Below are 26,225 nucleotides of genomic sequence, written 5' to 3' on the forward strand. Positions count from 1 at the left end.
AAACATTTAGCAAACTTGTGATTAGTTCACTACTTACATCTTCATGACTGTATTTTAAATGCATGCAAAAGAATTTAGCATAAGTACAATGAATGACATCTTTCAGTCTCTGGATCATTGGAATTCAGACGTATGATTGGAGATGCCATTTGTGAACTTGTGGAAGTTCTGATGTGTGGACATTGTGGAAATGGCCCAGGTTTTTAAACTCTCTGCTTTCTGCTCCCCTGACGCTCTGTGGAGATTTTGAATAATTTTGCAGTATCTACCTGGGTGGCTGGTCAGAAAGTGTTTGACAGATTACAATCTGGAATAACATCTGGGTAAAGATACTTTTTACCACAGTCAACCCCCACAGCACCCAAGAGCTCCATGGCCCAATCTATCTCCTGATCACTGAACACTCCCTCAACCATACCTGACCATCTGACCGAGCCCAGACACCACACAGTCAAATATCTGACCGGGTCACAAACTGATGGCTTCCCCAACCCACTCCCAACCTGACTCCACCACTATTTATGACCAGCTAACTGTGCAACCCAGACATCATCATTTACACACCAACATGATTACTCTTGATGTACCACTTCACCCACCCATCCACTTTAATATTCAAACTGTACCTTTAAAAACTTACCACATAGCAGCTACTGCCATTAAAACAGATGTGTCCTGTCTCCTCCCCATCCCTGCAAGCCCCAATGGAGTTCCAAGGGACATTGCACAGTGCAAATCTTTGATAACTGAAATGTGATGATCCTGACAGTAATACAGTATTTATAAGCAGCATTGCAATCTGACCAACAATGCCACTTTTGGGAAGATCCAATCAATTAAACATTTGTCCAAAAGCAATAACAATTGGAAAATGTACTGCAGGCCCATTGTGCTTGTTGTCCGATTTGCGCAATAAGGAATCCAGTGTCACAGAATCAGAGAATACTTTTAGCACAAGAGGACACTGGCTCATCTACTGTGTGCCAGCTCTATCAAAAACAACCCATCTTGTTCCACTCTCCTGCCCCTCCCCACAGCCCAGCAAACATTTTCTGCTAAGGTCTTTATCCAACTCTGTTTTGAAAGTACTGTTTGCATCTTCCCTTGCTATTCTGTCACGAAGTGTATTCTAGACCCTAAACACGTGCTATGTAGAAGTCTTATTCCTCACAGCACTGAAAGCTCCTTTAACAAACATCTTAAATCTGGTTCTCGAACCCTCTGCTAAAAGCAATAGTTGCCCTCTATCTATTCTGGTCCAGATTTCATACTTTTGAATACTTGTCAAAGCTCTTCTCAATATTCTCCAAACGAAATCAATTATAGTTTCTCTAATCTACCTATGAACCGAAGTCCCTCAGCTCTGGATAAAAACCCCAAAGAACTGGAGATGCTAGACATTAGAAACAAAAACAGAAACTGCTGGGTAAGCTAAGACATGAACTCTGCTTTCTCTCCACAGATGCTGCCTGTTAGGTTTTCCTAGCAATTTTTGTCCCTCATCTATGGAATCATTTTTGTAACTTATTTCTGCACCCCTCTCTAAAACCTTTACATTCTTCTAATACTGTGGCTCCCAGAATTAGACACAGTAGTTCAACTGAAGTCAATTTGAATTCTATAAAATTTCATCATAACTTCCTTGTTTTTGTTCTTTTTGCCTCTATTTGTAAAATCCAGAATCCAGCATGATTTTTAAATACTTCCTCAACCTGCCTTGCCACCCAACAAATTATGCACAATAGAATAAAGCTCTTTGTTTCTGCCTCATGTTTAGATTTGCCTCCTTTATTTTCAATTGTTTTTCTTCATTGTATTTATCAAAAATGTAACACTTCACAATTCTAAGTCAGATCTGCCCATTCTACCAGCCTAAGTCATCGTGAGGAAAAGCAGAATATTTTGACCTAGTCATATTCAGCCAGAAGGTCATTGAGGTCCAGTATGAAAAGTTATAGACAGTATTAGAAAGTCTGGCTGTCCTTAAAGACAGTAAGTTACCAGCACCGGATGTTATGCATTTGAAAATGTTGAGAGAAGGGAGGAAATTAAGAGGCACTGGCCATGTTCTTCTAATCCTCTTTGGATACAGAATAGCATACCAGTGGATTAAGGAAATGCCAATTTTACACCCCTAGTGAAAAAGCCGCAAGGATAAACCTGATCACTGTAGGCCAGTCAGTTTAATCTTAGTGGTGGAAAACTCTCAGAGATAATAATCTGGGACAAAATTAACAGGCACTTAGATAAATTTGAATCAGTTAGCACAAGCCAGCGAAATTTATTAAAGGCAAGTTATGGTTAACTATGGCTAGGGCAACAAATATTTATTTTGTTAATAGAGATGAAAAGTAACCGTTAAGTTCTTCAGTCGCATCAGCTATCTCCTCAGATTATATCAGTAATGAATTTGCAGAAAGGCGAATCAAGATATCTTATCTCAAGGTCACATATGGTCAACAGATTATCTTAATGGAGTTTACACCTTTCAGTTACATAATAAATTGTACCTAGCTGCTTTGAATAATTTGTCACAATTAAAACGATATGTCTAAAATTCAAAATTACTTTGAGACCCTTTAAATTAGTTCAATTAATAATAAAAGAATGGAGAGCCAAGGACAGCAATTTTTGTGACAAGCAGGTTCTCTGGTCCCTTTTCCTTCCTAAGGGCATCACCAGGCTCCAGTATTTTTGCCAATGCTCGTATTCTTCACGTATACCACAGTACTTTATTGCAGGAGAGAGATTTCAGTCCAATCCTGTTCATAGGAAAACTCAGCACTTTTCAGGACTAGATTTCTGGCTGCCAATAAGGGTCGAAAACCAGAAACTGATTTTTTTTGGGCTGGAAAACTAAATTCCTCTTCCTTCTTTTCATCTGACCTTTGCAGGGATTGGAAATACACATGAACTCCTACTTGGATTACGGGTGCCATCATGAGGGCCATGGAAAACTAAATTTCCTTCTCCGCTATTTTTTCATGCACCAGGAACTAAAAAATACTTAAAGACAGTTAGTGACAGTGAAGAAAGACTGAAGAATCAGAAACATTCTGACAGCTATGCTTTAGGTGTTTTAGCACCTTCAAATGTCACTATTAGATGTCATATTGTAATGACAATGTGTTTTAAATGAATGACTGATCGTAGGACTCTGTCCTGTACAGGTAAGTTGACTATTATGTGGTGTGTTGCGTAAGAACTGAGATGTGTCAAGGAACGTTTTTCTTTCCCACTGGGTGAAATGCCATGATTCGTTCAAAACTGTAGGAGAATGTGATCGCGAACTCTGCAGTCATATTTTGGACTGAAATTTAGATTAGATTAGGTTCCCTACAGTGAGGAAACAGACCCTTCGGCCCAACAAGTCCACACCGCCCCTAGGAGCATCCTACCCAGACCCATCCCCTTATAACACACACAGCCCTGAACACTACGGGCAATTTAGCATGGCCAATCCACCTAGCCTGCACATCTTTGGACTGTGGGAGGAGACCCACGCAGACACGGGGAGAATGTGCAAACTCCACACAGACAGTCACCTCAGGTTGGAACTGAACCTGGGTCCCTGGTGCTGTGAGGCCGCAGTGCTAACCATTGAGCCACCGTGCCGCCCATAAAACGTGCAAACTTTTTTTACTTTGATGAAAATTGCCCTACTGTTAAATGTTAAGGAAATCTAACTACCAGCTCCATGCCATTGACTGACAGGTAATCTTCTTTAGATATGGCAGAAACACCATCTGTTGCTTTGATAGCTTTTGTTATTAAGAATGCTTGACCAAGTCCCAAAAGGCTGCAGTGTTGGTATAGCCACTTAGGGATGTGAAATAACAGTTTTAAGAAATTGTTATGAGAATCATAATTTGATTAGTACTGGAATAGATGATTGCTTGATTCACACAACTCGATGGTCACTTAGGGGAATAAACAATTTTTTTTTCAATTTGAGATTTCAATTCAATTTCCTGCTATCCACTGTTATTGCGTAACTCTCGGGGATTTTACATATCGATACTGGGTGAGTGGCAATGGATAATACAAGTGGGAGCATCGGCAGTTGCAGCAGGGTAAAAGGGGAGGTTTGGCAGCATAAGAATAACACAAGATTCTGCTGTGATGACCGAGAGAACTGAGATGAAAATTCTAATTAGCCTATCTTGGCATGCACACTCCTCCAAACTGCACTGTGGCTTCCGGCCTGAAATTTTCACAAGCCCAAGAGGAAAATCTGGTCTACAGTCTTCTATGGCAAGGTCATCACTTTGAAAACTTAACCAGGTCTACTCTCTTCTTGCCCAGCCCAGGACCACCAGTTGCTGCCTATCAAGATCAGTTATCTTCGTATAGCACAGGGTTTAAAATACCCTGAGTTGCACAAGAGGGACTGTACTCAAACAAGTATTAAAAGAAGAAACAAAAACATATGATCAAAAGTTGACTTGCTGTCAATTTTTGGTTTATTCTTTCATGGTTGTAGAATTGAAGTAATACTGCTGTGGTTGACCTTAATTATTCAAATTATTAATTTAATTATTATATATCCAAAAGAAGAAATTTCATAACTGTCTCATACAATTTGTACAAACTAATACAATCAGGCCACAATAAATGCTAGCACTGCTTCAATCCCAGCGATTCAGGCAAAACAAGAACAAATTCCTGCTGATATATCAACTATACCTCCAGTTAACTTCAAATGCGCTGTTTTACCTTGAAATACTTCCCTCAAATATAAAATTGGAGTGGATATTATACAGAGAGAAAAATATATATAAGATATATATATTAAAAAAGTTAACAGCTCAGATAAAACGGTGTTGATGTTTCGTTAGATTCTTGCTGCTATAGCAATTCAAAGTGCATTACTGGAAAAAGACATATTTAGTTAAAGTTTTTTGTGTTGTGCTCATCAGGGAAATTTGCAAAAAATACGTGATTCGCAGTTAACTGCCATACCTTGTTTAGATTTCAAACTAGGCAGGTTGAGCGATTGGTCAGGGCTTCAGAAATGAATCAGCAAATGGCTGTTACCTATTTTGTCGACTTGAAACAGGTGCATTGTAGGATATTTTTTCCACTTTATGCCCAAAACCAGAGGATGATGGATGACCAAGCTTCTATACTACCCATTAACTCCTCTTGTGATGCTCAAAATTAAGGCTGGGGTGTACAGATTCCTAGCCTACCTAAAACTGCAGAAATATCAGTGTGGGCAGGAGGATGGCAAATAAGATACCCTTTCAATGCAAAGGTCGAAAAGGAGTTGCCCTGTATTTCAGCACACCTCCATTTTTGGCCCCTTGTACAATCTCAGTTTTGTTTTTGTTTTATCACTGGCTGTGCCTTCAACTGTTCACAATCCCAGTTCTGGAATACCTTCCCTCAACACCCCGTTTCCAATCCCCTCTTCTCCCTTAAGATGCTCATCAAAACCTGCCTCTTTTGCCAAGTTTTAATACAAATATCTTGATACCTCATCAGTGGCACTGTGCTAAATTTTTTATTGGATTGTCATCCTGTGAAGTGCCATGGAATGTCTTACTATGTTGCCAATGATTTCTAAAGTTAAGCTTGTAGACAGGATGACTCCAAGGTATTGACAACCATTATGAAGGTTTCACTGAATGCTGGGGAGATACCAGAGAATCAGGAACTTGTCAAAACTGTTCCCATGTTTAGAAGGGACATCAACATAATTAAGGACAACCACATCAGTTTCAATTTCACACCCATGAAAGAATATACCAAAGAGATTCAATCTTGTCCACAAACATAAAGATTAAATGTATCATAATAATGTCAATCAGAGCAGTAAACACAGATTCAGAAGGGGAGGACCACTGCCTGACCAATGCCCATGATATCTGCGATAAAGCAGCACTTCTGGTTAACTGAGAGAATCCCTAAAATGAATTAGTTCTAGGTGGCAGGAACTGCACATGCTGGAGAATCTGAGAAAACAAGGTGTAGAGCTGGATGAACACAGCAGGCCAAGCAGCATCACAGGAGCAGGAAAGCTGATGTTTCAGGCCTAGACCTTTCTTCAGAAGATTTTCTGTAGTTGGGTCTAGGCCCAAAATATCAGCTTTCCTGCTCCTATGCTGCTTGGCCTGCTGTGTTCATCCAGCTCTACACCTTGTTATCTCTAGTTCTAGATGGTATCTGACAAAATTAGCTAATCATCAAACTCGAATCTAATTAACGATAAATACTAACATAGTTAAATTACTACCTTGACAGCACAAAAAATGAGGTAGTCATTAAAAATGTGGTCTTTGGCTGGTGTGGGGAGAGTACTGACTGTGGTGCCTCAGGAATCATTGATGGGATGAACACCATCTCTAATTTACATTAATTATTTGAACTCAGAAATTGAATGCAAATTAAAATTGTACTTGATGAGGAAATCAGTGAAATCTTATGAAGCAGAACAATTATTACAGAATTAAGTTGAAGAAATTTAAAAGTAGGTAAGAAAATGGCAATGAAGTTTAAAACAGACACGTGTAAATACAAAGGAAATTGGACAACATATGCCTGCCACAAACAGTACTTCAACTGAAAAAAGATCTGGAGGTGTTAACAGACTTAGAACTCAATATGTCATAGGGGTGACAATCAGTAAGCTAAATCAGCATAAATCATGATAAAAATGCTGTAGTCAGTCTAAAACGTGCCTCGTGATCTTGCCAAATTCTGGTCAAGGAAATGCAAGGGAGACATTCACCCATTGGAGTTGTGCAGGAAAAAAGCCTTAAATCTGTTCTCCAGTTTGGAGGTTTGTTCCTAGACTGAAAAGACACGTGCTTTTTAAATCCTGCCATGATATGCCTGGGAGCTGCTACTGTGGAAATATACAAGATTATAAATAGGATGAATAGTTATTATATTTGGAAAAATAACTTGAGGGTAAGGAGTTGCAGGTTAACAACGTAAAGTAAATTCAGAACTATTATTGTTAAGTACTTGTTACCATAGTGATCAATACCCAGAATAGATTTCTTGAAGATCTAACTCAAAGTTGCAATGAGTGAATTTTAGAACTCTATGAATAAATGCTCTAAGATCAAATTATTGGCTGTCTCATCATTAACTATCATGATATTAAGAACTTATTTCAAAAGCCCGATCTTTGAAAATTGAGTACCACTGGCATCACAATCAGTCAAGATTTACATCCTGGAGCAGCCAGGTTGATTTACACCTTGATATACTGTAAATCCTTGAATTTTTTTACAACTCTCCCACTTGGTCATCTGTCAATTTGCAAATTCTACAGATGAGTATGTTATTGCAAAAAACGCATGAAATTAATTTTGCTATTATCAGAACACTGCCAGAAAAAAAAAGTCACATTGCTTGATAATATTTATCAGTACTTTTTAAAATTTCATTAATGGGATGAGGGAGTCGCTGGCTAAGCAGCATTTACTGCCCATCCCCAATTCCCAGAGCGCAGTTTAAAGTCAACCACATTGCTGTGGGTCTGGAATCACATGTAGGCCAGGCCAGGTAAGGATGGCAGTTTCCTTCCCTAAAGGTCATTAATGAACCAGATGGGTTTTTCTGAAAAATCGGACAATGGATTCATGGTCATCATTAGATTCTTAATTCCAGATATTTAATGAATTCAAATTTCACCATCTGCCTTGGCAGGATCAGAACCTAGGTCCCCAGAACATTATCTGGGTTTCTGGATTAACAACACAGTGATAGTACAACTGGATCATTGTCACCCCATTTCTGAGCCAAGTTCTTTGAGAGAGTAAATTATATCATTCCTAATCTTTTTTGTGTGTAATTTGGTCAAATATTTTCAGTGCAAACCCAGTTTAAGTTGGGTGATGTGTACTACTACTACTTGCCACGACAGAACAATGTCTTAAGACAGACAATGTTTACTCTTTCAACTTGTTATTATTATTCAACTGGTTTCCATCAAGATGCTTATTTTACATACTCCCTCTGTAAAATTTCCAAGTTCCTTTTTCAAAGTTTAAGAAGAAGTTCCCCTCTATAAACTCAGGCACACCAGAATCAACATTTGTAGCAAAATAAAATCTTCCACTTCAAGCCCGATACATTCTAAAATTTGAACATTCAACTGATTTCTCCACAGTGTTTGTCCAGTTATTAACAACTGTGTGAACAGATGCCTCTGAAAGAAAAAGTCTGTATTCAACTGGAACAGCTATTGGGTTATTGATTTTTCTCATCTGCAAAGGATACAGAAACTATTCACTTCTTGTCTAATTTTTGAATCATTTGTTCTGGTTTCCCCAGGTCTAAACTGCACATACTTAATTCCTAAAAATGATAAAAAGAGAATTGCTTCATAAATGTGTATAGCTGCAAATGCAGATGTACCTCAGATATGAACACAGATAGGTGTTGCACCAGCACATTTACAGAAGATCAAGGAAGGTCACTGCACATTTGGAATGCCACTGCATTCAATGCAGATGCATTTATGTCATTATTTATGCCAAGTGATAAGAGTTATTTCTTGATACAGAATTCCACTTTTGCCACAGATCTCCAGATCCTTCTAGTTTTACACATAGTCAATGAACAGAGGAATACTTTCATATGATGTATAAAACTACAGATCTAAAACTGTACACAAAACAACACATTAGAATTACATTGGTTGTGAAATTATAAGCACCATATTATTTACCTCTGACGGTCTGAATTCTTCTATGCCTCCTTCTAATTTCAGCTTCAGAGCACTGTTAACTTGCTTGGCATTTTGTACCTGGGAAACCATTTCAAAATTAGACTTTTACCTATCGTTTATAATCAATTTTGAAATTAACATTGCTCCTTTAGGCAGCATTTTTTTTCTCTATCAATTAAAGTTAATTTAAGCAATTTATAAAATATTGCTATAACTGGATTTTAATTTTGCAAAATTAAGACATTGGATCAAAAAACAGTTGCCGGAAGAGGCGAAGTAGAAGCTTTTACTTCTAAGAAAATCCATACTAATTATTGAAATAGGAGTGAGGTGACAAGCTGTGGTTTCATTTATGCTCAGAGCGAAATGACTGTTTGCAAGATGCAAGCAATTTTTTTTAAAGCCGGGTGGCAACTGAATTAAAATAGAGACATTAAGGATGTGCCAAAATTTACTCAACAAATCACCAAGTGAGGCGGGGTTCACAAGCATCAATCCACCCTTGAGTCAGTTTGGGGAGGGTGGGTCAGCCATAGCTGTAAGTTGTGATATTAAGGCACTAAAGGTCAATTGTCAGTTTTAAAAAAGGAACAGAGACCATATGAAATATTCTAATTTTCCAATTGCTTGTAGGTCACCTGCTGATTCAAGAGTTCGGTATCTTCCCAAATCAGTCACCTGGGAGCAAACTGAAGGCACCAGCGTTCCAGAGAAACTCCAAGTTCCCCTCATCTTACCCCATTCCCCCTGTCTGGACCCACCTGGTTATAGTTCGTGCCACAACACCACTCTTTAGGAGGAACTTCCCATTCTCTGTGGTGGGTGGATAGCTAAGACACTTGGTAATTTCACCATCTTAAAGCTGGAGTCGCCCTCTTTCCCCATCACATGCAAAGGCAGACTATAATGCTTTGGTGGTGTTGGCATTCCCAATCTCACACCCCCCTCCATGAGACCCCTACCTGCCATCCTTAATTGGATGGTGATTGACCAGTTAGTAACCACAAGGCCAAGAGGAAGAACATGTTAAGCAACTGATCCCAATGGTGCAGTGATAGGACCCAAAGTCAGGATCCTGATCAAAAATGAAAAATTCTGCTCATAAATCAACAAAATTAGTAGTCTCAGAAAGTTGGATATCTAGCCAAACTAGGATATAGTGGTCCCTGTGACTTGTTATGATAGCACATTTATAATACACAAAATATCTTTACAATGGATTCTTCAATTTTCAAAGTTTTGTTTTTTAAAAAGGTTATTTCAAAAATTCTCAATCCTTGATTCTCTGACTACATTGTCACTGATTTAACACTACACCCATCCCTCTATTGTTAGCGAGAAGAATACCATCACTTTCCACTTGCATGCTCACCAATGATTTCACTCCATGTGTTTTCAGGGAGTAGAAAATTGAAGGTTTTCAAGATGCTATTTGAACATTTTGTCTATATATACATATATATACTAACCTTAGATACTGAAATTGCCACAAATGTGGAAATCTTAGTTTAGTAGTGCGCTGGCATTAGAAATCCTTTGGCAAAGTAGAAAAACAGTCAGGTCCACATCTGAGGATTGGAAGACCAGAGCCTCCCTTGTCAATTTACCTTCCCCCACTTCTTACCTCAATAGGGTAGAACATGGTCGAGAGCTATGAAAAATACAGTTATCTGCTGGAGAGGAGTTCAAATGGCAGTACAGTACAGATCCTCATCACATAATTTCAGCCTCACCACAAATTGTTGGGTTAACTTCCAAAGGGATCTTGATAATTAACACTTCCTACAAAAAAAACTAAAGAGCCTTCGCAAAGAAGGGAGCTGAAAAAGAAAGAAATTGAAGGTGTACAGATAGCAAATGTTTAAAGTTGTGGCGGGGCAGGTGAAATATTTGGGGCGGGGCAGGTGAAAGAGTTGTTAAAGATTCAACAGTTTGTATTTTGTACATAATGATCAATGAAAAGAAATTGAGCAAGATTCTGCATTATTTAGTTCGTTTTTAGAAAACCGCTATAGCCATGGAAAAGCTGCAATGTTGATTTATGAGGATGGTACCCAGAGATCAGAGGATTACAGTTATGATGAGACATTTGAAAAGCTGCAGACCTGAAATTACACCATTTGATATGCATGAATGCTTAATATGCTCTTCTGGAATTGTTCTGTTATTTTAGCGGAAGTGTTAATTCATTTAAAATAAGAGAGTTAATGCATCAGCAAAAATCAGTAGGAAAACAGGATCTTTGGACAAAAGAACCAACTGTTCACGTGATATTACCCCACATCATTTTAGGGCGTATGACAATAATCACTAGAGCTGATGAAGTGAGAGGGAATCTAACAAAAGTGTTACAAGTTTTTCAATATGTGGAGAGTGTAAATAATTATTTGCACTAGCCAATGAATCAGTTTCAGAGCACAAATTTAGGACTAGTACCAAAGGCACGCAATGTATGATTGGAAGAAATGTTTATTTCAATAATAACAAAAATGAAATACATTACTCATGGTGTCTACTGAATACCAACAACTGAGGGAAAACATCCACCTATTTGAGAGAGGTGGAAATATGAAAAGTCTCTGAATTTAACTACTAACTCCAACACACGTAAGATTGGTTTGTTAATATAGCACATGGACAAGCCCTTATATGCAAGTTGTGCCAATTTTGAAACCATGATGAGAGATTGGCAGAACTAAGCCTTAAGGACCCCAAAGGTGAAAGATGCTTCTGCAGTTTAGAACCAAATTCATTACCTTCACTCTTATTACAATATCTAACACCTTGCCATGTCTTCCCGTCGCCATCAACACAGGCTAAACCGGCTTCTTTGCAACCTTAAAGTACAAGTTGACTGTGAGATGAGTTTATGAATCTGTACTAAATCACAAAATCTCCAAAGCATTGTCTACTGCTCTCTCTCTGCCTCTAAAACTATCATATATGTTTTTTCTCCCTGTAGGCCAGATTATTCCAATTCATGCTTTGCACCTCAGCTCAGCCAAAATCCTGTTTGTTACGTTCTGTTTCACACCAAGTCCATCTCATCCACTAGGCCCTTGCATGTGTAGCCTACCTTGGCTCTAATTTGCCTAACACCACTAAGTTAAAAAATTCTTGACGTTGTCTTCAAAATGACACGTGGCCTCAGTTTTATTTTTAACCTCGTCCGGTCCTGCAACATCCACTATCGTTGTTCAGACCAACACCTTGGAATACATTTTCAATGACAGAAAGCACCTGTACATCCCCACTTTCCTTCAACCTGAAGGCTGTATTTTCAACTGTCTCACTCTGGGACTCTTGCCTCTCCACCATTCACCTCCTCCTTAAAATCTACTACTTTGACAATTTTTTTTGTCTTCTATTTAACTTCTTTTTGTCGTCGTGTTCATTTCCTTCAGGTCTTTTCAAATACCTTGAGGCATTTTTGTGTTAAATGTGCTACACAAGTGTAAATATATTGCCATTTAACTTGCAGCATAGACCACCAGCAAGTTACCTGCTGTATGTTCAGAGTGTATTGATTTTCAGGGTTAATTACGGCATGTGGGAAAAATCCCAGTTCCAACAGGTCTACCCTTCCAGATTCCACTTATGAGCCAGATTGGCCCACTAATCATCAACATTTGCATGATGGTGCACACATCTGCATGGTTAAGGCATCAGATGGCTTAGTTTGCCATGCGGCCTTGATATTATTCCGAATTTCTATCATTGAGTATACCATCTCAAAGCCCACATCAATTTGAAGGAGATCTTGCTTAATATCTCCCTCATCTTTTGGATAAATTTGAAAGGAGGATACAAATATTAAATGAATGAGAGGTAAGGACAATGAAACAGCCTAGAAATACTTAACTCTTGAGTGCACCTCGTAATTTCACAGGTACAATGAACCTAATGATCTCATTCTACAGCAGAACTGCTGTGATAAAGAACTAACACATGAATTTTAATCCTGCCAAACTGGTATGTATCAAGCAGGTAATAAGGTAAAATGAATAATGCAACTTACATACACTGATCAAGCTGCCTTCCCATTGTTTGTGATCACTGTGTTCTTCTGAGCACACAAGAGGAATATCAGCCAGATGCTACTTTAATGATGCAAATCAGACTAAGATAGCGTTGTTGGGGCCTCAACTGTCTTTACCACACAGGAATGCCACTGTGGTATGCTCAAATTGGCTAACCTAACAGTAACAGGAGCCAAGTCAGAGAGTCTAGTGGATTTTTTAAAATGTGGGGCCAGATGGAACAAGACTGAAGAAATAAAGGATAAACATTTTAACCAAAATGTCTGAAGTAAAGATTTAATGATTTCTTAAATTTTAACTCCAACATCAGAGCCAATCTGACAGGCTGCATCGCTGCTTTCAGCTTTATCTCCTCCATTATGAAAGGAATACATCAAGATATTGCAGAGAATGGTACAAAACTATGATGTACAGATGATAATTTTAGTTTAATCACATTAACCCAAGCAATATTAAAGTTGCTGATTGAGGCTAAAGAGTGCAGCTTGCAGTTATTACATCCTTTCATATTGCATAACAAACTACAAACAGTCAGCAAAAAGTATGGTTCCTTACAATAAAGGACTGCAACAACTGATTGAATAGCCTGCGCCTCATACATCACATCACAGGAAATTGTTTGATTGAAGTTACATATAACCTCCAACTTTTAAGGTTTAATTTTGAAAAACCAAAACTTGTCAATAACAGATGTACATCAGTTGCAAAACTTCACTCCAAAACCAATTCAAAAACAGCTTTTCAACTATTTTGTTATTACTCCTATAATACGATAGTGCAGGTTGCAAATAAATGCACTATTTAAAAGGTTTGAGTACTCTACAGAATTGCAACATCTTCCAGTCTATCCTATTTTGTAAAATTTAATCCATCAAATTATATCAAGTTCTTTTGTGGTTTTCACTGCATCCTCAATCTCTCAGGTGTCAGTCTTCATTCCCTTAATGGATATATTTGTAAAATACTGAACCATGACATTTGGCATTCTCTGAAATTGCTCTACTACATCCCTTCTTTGCTTTTCTTCCAGCACTCCTTTAATCTATTAGCTTATATATTTCTGCCCTCGTTGGGTTTTATGGCTCTTGTACACAACCCTCTTCAATGTGAATTGATTTCTCACCTCTACGTATCCAAGGCATCCGAGATCTACTGGAAGTTTTTTTTAAAAATGGAATCAATTATTCAATGTCTTTGCAATCTCTTTGTTGGAAGCATCTCCAATGGTTAAACATTCCTGTATGCCAGTTTCACTTGCCAGCTTCACTCTAGCATGCTCTTTATCTTACTAAATCTTTTTTAATGATCATTTTCAATTTCAAGTTGAATCTCAAATCAGATCATACTGTGATCACTGGTTGTAACAGGCTCACCCCCTTCGATGTATTTAATTATTCCTAACTAGATCTAGCTACTGATCCATCCTTGTCGGCGTACTGACATACTGCTTGAGAAAGGAACCTCAAGAATGTAAAAGGCACTATGTAAAAACAATTTCTTTCTCATTTACATTCACTAAAATGGAGGTATTTTAGTTGAAAGATAAAAGCTTTTATGACCTCAAAATCAAAAGATACTTCACAGCCAATTAACTACATTTGAATGTAGTTATTGTTGCTATATAGGTAAATAAGCAGGTAATTTATAAACAGCAAGATCACATAGCATAGACAGAGATAAATGTTGAGTTAATGTAATGGTGCTGTTTGAAGAATAAAGTATGATCAAAACACTGGGAGACATCTATTTTGAGCAGTGCCATGGGATTTTTTTAAAGCCATCTGTATAAATTATGTAACCTTGCTTTAATTTCTCACCAGATACATGGTGCCCTCATTAGTACTGTATCCTTCAGTATTGCACTGATGAGTCAGCATAGATTATGTGCTCAAGTCCCAAGAGTGGGGCTTCAACCCATCATTGTCAAGGATGCCACACATTATTGGATTAGAAAGCAAAAATACTAAACATGCAAAGCAAATAAAAGCCTGGTGCTGAAGTTTTAATTTAAACATTTGTTCAAGTATGAATTAACACTTGCTGGATTAATTGTATGAAGTCCATCTTTATTTAGCAGTGATAAGATTATAGCTTTTGTTATGAAACTTGTTTTGCAGTTCATGTTACTTTATACAGGGTACACAGAAAACAAAATTTACGTCTGGGGAGTTTTAAAACTACACTACAGGTATCCAAATACCTGGCGCTTCAATGAGATTAGTTCCATATCAAGCTGTCTAAGAATGGTACTTGCTGCATTTGGGCTGCAGGACATGGCTCCAACATCTTCTTGGCTAAGATACATTCCTTTTGGTGGTCGGCATTTGGACCGAAGAGGGTGGTGACGATGCTGCAAACTTGGAAGCTCACGCCTGACTGAACCAACTCTGCTGACCTGCATGGGCGGATCAGGATTACCCTAACAGAGAAAAGGAACATCAGAATGCAGGCAGATGTTACATGCACTTTAGAAGAAAAAAAGTCTATAAATATTGTATTCATTTTTCTTAAACAATGTTATTCATTCAGTCTAGGTGATGTCAACACCAATGAATTTTGAGGACATCACCAGGAGCTTTAACCTAGATAATAGACACAGCACTTCAAAATTATTAACTGTGTGAAGTGCTTTCAGACACCAACATACTCAAACACAAATGGAAAACAAGTTACAGGAATTACTAAAATGTGAGTTCATCAAAAATGACACTAAATTTAATTCAAAACGCTTCAAATTCATTGTTTTAATCAGTTAATTTGGTTCTAAAACAAACGTTAAAAATTAGGTGTGAATGATAACCACTGTCTGTATCACTTCATCTAAAAGTCAGATCTCTTGGTTAACACTGAATTCAGAATGGGCCAGAAACACATAATCATCTGCAAATCCAAGCTTTCTCTATTTTTTGAAAGGAGGCTTTTATAATCTGGAGTAGCCAAAGTGTTGGTTAAGGCTAATTAACAGAACTTCTGGACTGCACTATAGGACTTTCAGAAATCCAGTGATCATATGTTTGAACTTAGTTTTAATGTTTCCCCCTACACTCACCATAAGTCAGCTGTTGCGATAGTACTCAGCACGTGATTAGTACAAAACCCTGAAAACACACAACTCTGGTCAGTGAATCACGAAAAAAAAACTGAGCTTGTATGCTTTAAATTTTCTTACAGTAGTTATGATGCTAAGACAGAAGATCACTATGCTTTCTTAAGGCAAGCAAAAATTACGTTCACATTTTCAGGTATGGTTTAACTTCCTCATTGGCAAATTTTAGGTCATCTTTAAAATAAGTTGTTATATTATCTCAGAGATAGTGGGAACTGCAGATGCTGGAGAATCTGAGATAACAAGGTGTAGAGCTGGATGAACACAGTAGGCCAAGAGCAGCTGCTCCTCTGATGCTGCTTGGCCTGCTGTGTTCATCCAGCTCTACACCTTGTTATCTCTGTTATATTACCTGTTTGTAACTAGCACTTTATTTTCACACACTGAACTGCATCATGCAGAGTTCTAGGGGGTTCCCGAACAATGAATGTTCGTAGTTACGAAAGCAATCCCATACACATTTTTTAATTTTTAAAAGACCTGACATATACTTACATACAGCAGCTTTCCACTGTCCTGCATTATTCTTTGACTTGTGAACGAACTTCAGAACGGAACCTGTTTGCCACCTGGGGACTGCCTGCATTTTATTTTCACGAACCAGTAGTGATCATCCAGTTTGTCGATGGGAAAGCAGGTGGGAGGTTAGGTATATTTTAAGGCAGTGAGATAAGGGTACAGGTAGCATATCTATACAAAGTATTCCCAACCTGTTTAGTCCCATTTCGAGGTTGAACACTATATAGGTGCCATTATTTTCATGGCGCTGAATGTTATATCAACCACCTGCATATTTGAAGGTGGAGGCTCATAAAATAAACACACAGCCTTACCATCACTTTGCTGCCCAGCCCCGACCTGTTTACTACATAACTGGTGGCAGGGAACGTGGCAGGTAGCCCGTCAACCCTGAGAGTTGTGTCAATAAGGGCCCCATTCTGCCTATGTTCCTATTTCAGGTGTGACAAGAGAAGACACATAGAAAACGGGTTGCTTTACAGGCTACAATGGGACAAGGGAGGAGGTAGCACATTTAGATGCTCTCATGTGCCTATCAGAGACAACCTCCCGCATTATCAGATATCTCCATAACCCTCTCCCACCACCTCTCACTTTAACCTTCCCTGTTTTGCCTTTCTAACACAATATCCCACCCTATCATCTCCATGATGGGGGATTTCCATTCAGGACTGTATTAACTATGCCTGCAGACTTTAGAGACACAAAATCAAAGATATACCAGAGAGGGCACAGAACAGATTTAGCAGGATATTGTCTGGGCTGGAGAGTTTCAGTTACGAAGAGAGAGAGTGGACAGACTGGGGATGTTTCCCTTAGAACAAAGGAGATTGGGGGGGGGGGGGGGGGAATTGGGATGTATAAAATTGAGGGGCATAGATAGGGTAGAGAAAAAGCAACATTTCCTCTGGATGGCAGAATCAATGACCAGGGCAGAAGGTTTGAGGGGATATGAGGAATAACCTTTTCACCCAGAGAGCGATGGGAATGTGGAACTCACTGCCTGTAGAGGTAGAAAACCATGTAACATTTAAGGAGTATTTAGATATGCACTTTCAATGCCAAGGCATACAAGGCTATGGGTCAAGTGCAACAAAATGGGATTAGAAAAGTTGTTGGTTGTTGACTGGTGGTAGACATGATGGGCTGAAGACCCTTTTTTTGGTCTGCAGATCTCTATAACTTGCCTCCGATTTCAACCTCTCAAATACTTGCACCTGTTGACTGATTTCATTTCAAGATGTGACCTCAGGTACTGTCACTGGGATTGGAATTCCTCCCACCAACTCCAGATATTCTTAAAAGCCAATACGCGGTCGGTTACGGTGTTCCTGGGTGGTACAACAGCAAAACCAAATCATACCAACTGTTGGAAACTTGCAGCTTTTACAGCTATTTGAACTGCAGCAGTACTTTTGTGTACTTTTGGGGTAAGGAGCCTCAAGTCTTGAATCTTTTTTAACAACGCCAGGTTTGCTTGGTTAAGGCAATCAAAATAGGTCCTAGTGTACAAGTATTCATATTTGGCAGCCTAAAATGTCAGGCAAATAGATTTCTTACCAGAATCATTTAGAAACTCTTAGATGACGAGTTGTGATATCCAGCAGAATCTCTTCTTTTGTCATACAAGCCAATGCTAAGATCACTGCTGTTATCCATCCTATCCCTTAACAGAGCAACTCATTTTTTTCATCCTTCTCCAGATTTATCTTTAAATATTTGGCATTTTGTATTCAACATTTCAGTTAATATTTTCCTCACTTCATTCCCTGTGTCAAGGCAATGTCTCCTCTTTGTTTAACATTCAACATATGATTTTGAGAGGTGGCACATTCGTACCATCTTCTTTTTGTTTCATTCTATTTTGTGTGTAAACAATTCTGCAGTTTTATCAGGTCCTAAAAAATGCTAACCAGCTTGTATCTGGGAGAAGGAGATATTTAGAAGTGATTTCTAAGTTCAGAAAGCAGCCCATGAGTCAATGAAGAAATGGAGCATCACCATATTTGCATTAAGTCAGGCAGTATTCTTTTAAAATCAAGATTCAGAATGGATGGATCATACAGACATCCAATAGCTATGGAGAAGCTCGACTTTACTTCAGTCAATTGGCATGTGCTCAAAAAGTGTTGAGCTCCAGGTATAAAGCTAAGCATGTGTGCCAAAATGCTACTTTATATAATCACTTCACTCTCACTTGATGTAGAAAACCACAACAGCAACAAAATCTTTTTTGTCTAATATTCTTGCACAAATCATACAATCTAGAAAAAGAAACAAGTAATTCAATACAGCATATACAGGAACATTTATGAGCCATCCAAATATCCGCACTACCGGTTTTCTCCAATCACCTGTCTCTACTTAAGACTGTATCAGAGATAACGGGAGCTGCAGATGCTGGCGAATCCAAGGTAACAAAGTGTGGAGCTGGATGAACACAGCAGGCTAAGCAACATCCTAGGAGCACAAAAGCTGACGTTTCGGGCCTTCAACAGTCGAGGCCCGAAACGTCAGCTTTTGTGCTCCTAAGATGCTGCTTAGCCTGCCGTGTTCATCCAGCTCCACACTTTGTTATCTCTACTTAAGATGATGACTTGCGCTTTCACAGCTCCACACTACCTTGCACAGTGTTTACTCCTCATGTGAAGTTAGGTAAGGTGCGTCTCCCAACCACTGAAATGTGAAGGATAACATAACGATGTTACCCTACCCCTGTGCAATCTCTGCAAGTATGTTTTCAGCTGAGATCAGTAGATTACAATCAGAAGGAGGGAAGTATTGATATTTCTCTCCTCTTTCAGGTTTCTAGATAGGCGCTTCATTTGCAAAACAAGGGACGTACTCCCTTCCTTCTCTTTGGTCAGCTATGTCCCTGGCACATATAGAAAGTCATCACCATATTTAAAGGCCTCCAAAACAAATCATCAATAATGCACTTAGCAGAGATTCCATTTGCTAACTCTCCACATGCTTACAAAAGGATGAGCAAAATAGACAAAATGCTTTTTTTAAAAATCTGTATTTATATACAATGTGTTTATGAAAATACTACCCTTTTGCAAGCATTACTGAAAGCTCCAAAAGTGCAATTTAATGCACACCTTCATGGCAAGTTTAGTGGAGGTGGGTCCCTTAAATGGCAAGACACAGCTTTTCACTGATTAAGTCTGAAAGGCCCACAGCTCTTCAGTGGCAACTAATGTCCACTTAAGATCTCATTCCTCATCCAATGATATTCATTGATCAGTATGAAGGGGATTTACCATGCAGGAAACCTAAAAATTTTGCTGGAATTACTTGTGGTCTTTCGGGGTGAGTCTCATTCAAAGACACTCATTGCCTTAACGAATAACATAGCATCAAAAAGAGTCAACAGACAGCGACCATCTTACTCTCTTGCTGTTGACACCTCTCCTGACATTACTCATGGCTAGGGTCCCTCAGCAATCTCTAAAACTTAGTTTAAGTCTATGATCAGCAGAGCAGTCACCACTCGGCTCGCTTTTGCTGTCAAGCAATGAGGTGCTGTATGCTTCTGATCAGCCAGAGCTTTTGATCGGGAATACCTATTTGCATACACATATTTAAATGTAAAGAAGAATGTAAACGATCAGGTCATTGTGGAACCTTAAAACATTAACATGTCATAATGCTGAAAATCTAATTGCAGCAAACCTTCACTTCCACAACCTTAACTTTCAATCAATTGGCACATGTAGAAATCATGAACTTGCAAAGTTCAATGAATGAATCTACAACTGAAAACTTAACTTTGTTTTTTTATATGCATTCATAGGGCACGGCATCACTGGCTAGGCCAGCGCTAATTGCTGTGGGTCTGGAGTCACCTGCCAGACCAAGTGACATTAGTGAACCAGATGGATTTTCCTGACCATAAACCGTGATTTCATGGTCATCATTAGACTATCATTTCCAGGTTTATTTTCACTGAATTCAAATTCCACCAGCTGCCATGGCGGGATTCGAACCCGGTCCCCAGAACAATTCCTGGGTCTCTGGATTAACAGCCTAGCCATAATACCACTAAACCATCACCTCTTATATTCCAACAAATTCTCACCTCTTTCTTAGTTTCTTTAGTGGGATCATAATCACTGTCAGTAACATCGTTTGCAGCTCCTTCCTCCATCCCATCATCACTAAAAATCAAGAATCCAGTTTAAATATCATAAATGACATTCAAATACTTTTTTTGCCAAGAATCATAAATGTTAGAAAATTATGAACTGATCCAATATTATTGATTAAATCGCAGTCTAACCTTATTAAAAAAACACTGATTATCCATAGCAATGCTCATATCTAGCATGGATATGGGGATAGAATCATAGGGTCATACAACACGGCGACAGATCATTCGGTCCAACTTGTCTATGCCAAACAAGTTTCCCAAACTAAATTAGTCCCATTTGTCAGTGTTTGGCCACTATCCTTCTAAACCTTTCCTTTTCATGTACTGTCCACATGTCTTTTAAACATTGTAACTCCTTCTTCCTCCCGCCACTCCTAAGCATGGCCTCAGCAGGGTCACAAGCCAGGGTCTTTGATCAGTTGACGGGTGTGTTTTATTTCATCAAGGAGGCTCTTGAGGACATCCTGATCTCGGCTTCACAGGGTCAAACACTCCTTATCATGTTGTGGAGGGGCCGGTGATGGACTGGGTTGGACAAGGTCAGAAATCACATAACACCAGGTTATAACCAGGTCCAACTGCTTTATTTGAAAGCACTAACTTTCCTGAGCGTTGCTCCTTCATCAGGTAGTGACAGGGGCATCAAGACAGAATTTATAAGTAAAAGATCATACGACTGATGCAAATGTATTGAATAAATCTAAATGGCTGGCTGGCTCCGTCCTGTTAAATCTTTTATCAAGTTAGAAAGCAGATGCAGGTTTCAACTAATTAAAATGCAAATCCCAGAATTTCTTTTCAAATCACTGCCCAAAGGTAACTAAACATTTAATCAGTCTATTCAAGAAGTGACATTTCAAGTTAGATAATGCATTTTAGGTGTGAGGCTTTGTTTAGAATCTGTGTTTTAACGTGGTGTTACACCAGTTTTATTTCCAAAGGAGGAATATATAAAATGCTCCATTAACTGACTGCGCCTACAAATTGAGCGCTTTTTGAATAAAATAGAATGTGTCTGCAAATAGAAATCTGTAAATGCAAATTCACCCCATAGACACGTGTGTGTGAGTGTGAGTGCGAGAGCGAGAGCAAGAGCGTGAGAGAGGTGCCAAGCTTGGCTATTAGCCTCTGGTCAGCATCTTTGCATGGTTGTATGTCCCAAAATCCACCTTGGAGGGCATTTATCCAAAGATCTGAGGCTGAATGCCCTAAAATGCACTGTCCGACCTGAGATGTCACCTCTTGCATACACTGATAAAACCTTTTGTTATCTTGAGACAGCGACTTGAAAGGAATTCTGGGATTTGCACTTTAATCAATTGAAACCTGCATATCCTTTCTAACTGATTAAAGATTTAACAGGAGGGAGTCAGCTAGCCATTTTAGATTTATTTAATACATTCGTATCAGTTATACGATCTTTTGACCTTGTACTTATAAATTCTGCATCTTGATGCCTCTCTCACTGCACCTGATGAAGGAGCAATGCGCTGTAAGTTAGTGTTTTCAAATATTCCTTATCATGGCTACAGCATGTTGTGACAGTTAGCCAATAACTGGTCTACCATGTCAAAAGCCACTGTAGAGGTACTCTATAGAGAAGTATTGTTTGAAGAGATCCATTTTGACAGTCATGGGCTTGTGCAAACTTTTTTTCTAGTCAACACTGACCACTCCAAAATCTTGAGTAAAGGCTGAAGGCCTAGTGGTACAAAGTATGTTTTAAATGTTAAGTGTAATTTTATAAAGTACATTTAGGATGCTAAAGAGCACTTTTTATTAGGTGCAGCCTCAAAACTAGAAGAGGGAGGATGAAAAGTACATTTGGATATAATTACTTTACAAAAGTAATAAACGCATCCAAAGGAGGCAGTAGTGACTGACCCAGTGAGTAAATTCAAGAATGAGATTTATAAGTACCTGATGAAAAATTTACTAAGAGTATTAAGTGCACTGCAGAATTTGATAGCTCCAAGACCAGATGGACTGCAATGTTCTTTCCTGATCTCCATGTGAAACATAATTTAATGTACACAGTACAATTGTTGCTGCTACTAATAAACACAAATGCCAAGGGAATAACCATCTGACTTGACTCACCTTTCATCTTGATTGTTCCTACTTGCTAATTTTCGAGCTTGCCGATCCATTAAACTTGTTCGGGATCGAGTTTTCTTCCAGGAGTAGTAGTACTTCACTAGACTTGCAATTGATTTATCTGGTAGCTGAAGCAATGATACAAGAAGAACCCAATCAAAACCCTACATAATATTGATTATTGCACGAAAACAGTAACCAAAACAGGATAGGGAAGTGGAGTAAACAGAATGTAGAGTTGTTGAGGGGGGTGGCGGGGGGAGAGGTGTGAGCATGAGAGACAGACAGATACAGAAGAGAGAGAAGAGTCCATATTTTAAATTGATAATTCCTCAAAAATCTGACTAAAAAAGATACATCATTTAACAGAGCTAGCAAGAACTGTCATCTCTGACTCCAGCATCTGCAAAGTGTGGAGCTGAAGAAGGATCTCAACCTGAAATGTCAGCTTTCCTGTTCCTCTGATGCTGCTTCAGCTCCACACTTTGTTATCTCTACTTCATTTAACAATTTTCTTTTATGTCTTTCACAATAAGTTTGTGTAAAACGGCAATTTATATCACCGCATCCTTGATGGCATCAGAATTTCAAGAATGATGGACATCACAAATGGTCATTCAGCAAATATTTGGTAACTATGAAAATTATTATCCTCTTCATCAGTGGATATTGTTTTCAAATATTATCTCACAATAAAAATCCAAGACTGGACATCAATTGCAGCATACCAATGACTAGTTCCCTTAAATTTTCAGCGTTATATAATAGTTTCAATATTCCAAGCAATATTTTCAACTGAGGTTCAACTTGCAAGCTAAGAATTGATTTAAAAAAAACCAGGTCAGTGGAGAAAGATTAATGGGAACAGGAGAAAAATGAGTGAGAAAGGAAAAGAGATAAGTACTGCTCAGAGGTATGACATTTGGTGTCAAACCATTAACTAACCATCACTATCTTGCGGAAAGAAACAGAAGACAGGAAAACTGAGGAAATCTTTGCCTATAGGGAAAGAGGATTATTCAACTAATTTGCCGATGTCAGAGAATCAAAGACTTATACATATGCGCTCAGACAGCTCTATGGTATTATACTTCGATTTTGTTTCACTTTCAGTACTTTAATCCAGCAGATTTAAGTCTCTCACGGAATTACTGCAATCTTTGCTTTTAACAATTCAAAGATTTACCTAATATAACTTCACTATTTAAGAAAATAGAGAGAGAAAACAGGATCTACAGGCCATTCAGAGTGAAATCAGTAGGAGTAGGTTCTAACATTTTCCCTAACTACATAACAAAATGAGACTTAGATAGTCAACATGGATTTATGAAAGGGAAACAGTGTTTGACAATTAAGTTTTTTTTAAACAGCGTTACTGTTAACATAGATAACGGAGATTGAGCTGATGTAGTGCAATCTGATTTTCAAAAAAAACATTCAATAAGGTGCCACAAAATTATGACACTTACTTATACCTCACAGTGATGGGCATAATATACTAGGATTGGTTGGTGAATAGGAACAAATGGGTCATTTTCAGATTGGCAGGCTTTAAGTGATTGTATTTGGCCAATCAACATCAATGCCTTAGGTGAGGCATCTGAAAATAGTAATGTCCAAGTTTGCTGCTGATGCAAAGTTAGGCATGAAAGTAGGCTGTGATGAGGATATGAAGAGGCTACACAGGGATGCAGCTAGGTTAAGTAAGTGGGTCAACAATGGGACCCATGGCGTACAATATGGACAAGTGTGAAATTATACATTTGGATCATAAAATTAAAATTTCAAAATGGCGAGAGACTAAAAAATTTTGGTATTCAGAGGGACCAGGATATCCCTGCACATACACCACAAGTTACAATGCAGGTATAGCAAATAATTTTGAAAATCAATGGAGTATTTGACTTTATTAAAAAGTGATTAAAATATAAGGTTCAATAAGTCCTAGTGCAATTATACAGAGCCTTAGTGGGATCACTCCCAAAATACTGTGTACAGTTTGATCTCCTTAACCAAAGGACCTATTTGTAGCCTGAAGTGGGAATGCAGCACTGGTTAACAAGTCTGATTCCTGGGCTGTAGGACTACTTTGAAGAGAGATTACATTGATTAGGCCTGTCTTGTCAGAGTTTAAAAGAATGAAAACGAGAATTGAATTTCTTGAAATATCTAAGTTGTTCAAGTTTCAAAGCGTAGATACAGGGAGAATGTTTCTCCTGACAGAGGAGTCCTGAACTGTAGATGCTCAGTTGTTGTGTATTTCCTAGACAATGCCTGATAGATTGTGAATGCTAAGGAAATCAAGGCATATGCAGATAATGCAGGACAGGATGGAGTTCAGGAAGATCAGCCATGATTTTACTGAATGGTAGAGCAAGTTGGAAGAGCTGAATGGCCTGATCCATTTTTTAATTCATTTGTAGGATTTAGGTGTTGCTGGCTGGCCAACATTTATTGCCCATCCTTAGTTGCCCTTGCGAAGATGGTAATAAGCTGCTTTGTTGCACCGCTGCAGTCTTTTTGCTGTGGGTTGACCACAATGCCACTGGGGAGAGAATTCCAGGATTGTGACCCTGCAACAGTGAAGGAACGACGATATATTTCCTACGTTACTTGCTACTTGTCAGTCCAAGCCTGGCTACTGTCCAGATCTTGTTGCATTTGAACACAGACTGCTTCAGTATCTGAGGAGTCGTGAATGATGCTGACCACTGCACAATCATCAATGAACATCCCAACTTCTGACCTTATGATGGAGGGAAAGTCATTGATGAAGCAGCTGAAGATGGTTGGACCGAGGACGCTACTCTGAGGAACTGCTGCAGAGATGTCCTGGAGCTAAGATGACTGACCTCCAATAACCACAACCACTGCCAGGTATGACTCCAACCAGAGAAGAATTTGCCCCCTGATACGCACTGATTCCAGTTTTGCTAGGGCTCCTTGATGGCACACTTGATTGAATGCAACCTTAGTGTCAAGGGCTGTCACTCTCACCCCACCCCTGGAATTAGGCTCTTTCGTCCACGTGAACCAAGGCTGCAATGAGGTTCGGACCTGAGTGGCTCTGGCGGAACCCAAACTGGGTGACACTAAGTAGGTTATTGCTGAGCAAGTGCTGCTTGTTAGCACTATTATTGACACTTTCCATCATTTTACTGATGATTGAAAGTGGACTGAGGGGAAGGTAAATGATTGAGTTGAATTTGTCCTGCTTTTTATGTACAGGACATACTTGGGGAATTATCCTCATGGTCGGGTAGATGCCAGTGTTGTAATTGTACTGGAACAGCTTGGCTAGGGCAGCAGCAACTTCTGGAACAAAAGTCTTCAGTACTGTTGCCAGAATGTTGTCAGGGTCCATAGTTTTTTCAATTTCCAGTGTCTCTGACTCTTCATGATATCTTGTAGAGTGAATCAAATTGGCTGAAGACTAGTATCTGTAACGCTGGGGCAACACTGGAAGAGGCCAAGATGGAAAACTTCCACCTGAAGCGTACTCCAAAAGCCTCAGCCTTACTTTTATCACTAACTTTCTGGGCTCTTCCATCATTGAGGATGAGGATATCTGTGGACTCTCCTCCTCTACTGAGTTGTTTAATCGTTGACCACCATGCACGA

The 26,225-nt window shown here is 38.8% G+C and overlaps 1 protein-coding gene across 5 annotated transcripts in view; it reads right to left on the reverse strand.

Moving 5' to 3' along the window:
- Positions 1-26,225, reverse strand: part of rcor3 (REST corepressor 3) — a 67,532-nt gene that overhangs the window by 12,783 nt on the left and 28,524 nt on the right. For 3 of the 5 annotated variants that reach the window (XM_059648587.1, XM_059648588.1, XM_059648590.1), the window contains 4 exons: positions 22,608-22,732; positions 20,436-20,514; positions 14,927-15,145; positions 8,687-8,764 (listed from right to left, as the gene is read on the reverse strand). In XM_059648587.1, coding sequence (XP_059504570.1) covers positions 8,687-8,764; positions 14,927-15,145; positions 20,436-20,514; positions 22,608-22,732 — 501 coding nt within the window. The remainder of the gene's footprint in view (positions 1-8,686; positions 8,765-14,926; positions 15,146-20,435; positions 20,515-22,607; positions 22,733-26,225) is intronic. The other 2 variants (XM_059648589.1, XM_059648591.1) reach the window with 2 other exon arrangements.

Source organism: Stegostoma tigrinum, chromosome 9 (assembly GCF_030684315.1).
Source record: "Stegostoma tigrinum isolate sSteTig4 chromosome 9, sSteTig4.hap1, whole genome shotgun sequence".
NCBI classification, from domain to species: Eukaryota; Metazoa; Chordata; class Chondrichthyes; order Orectolobiformes; family Stegostomatidae; genus Stegostoma; species Stegostoma tigrinum.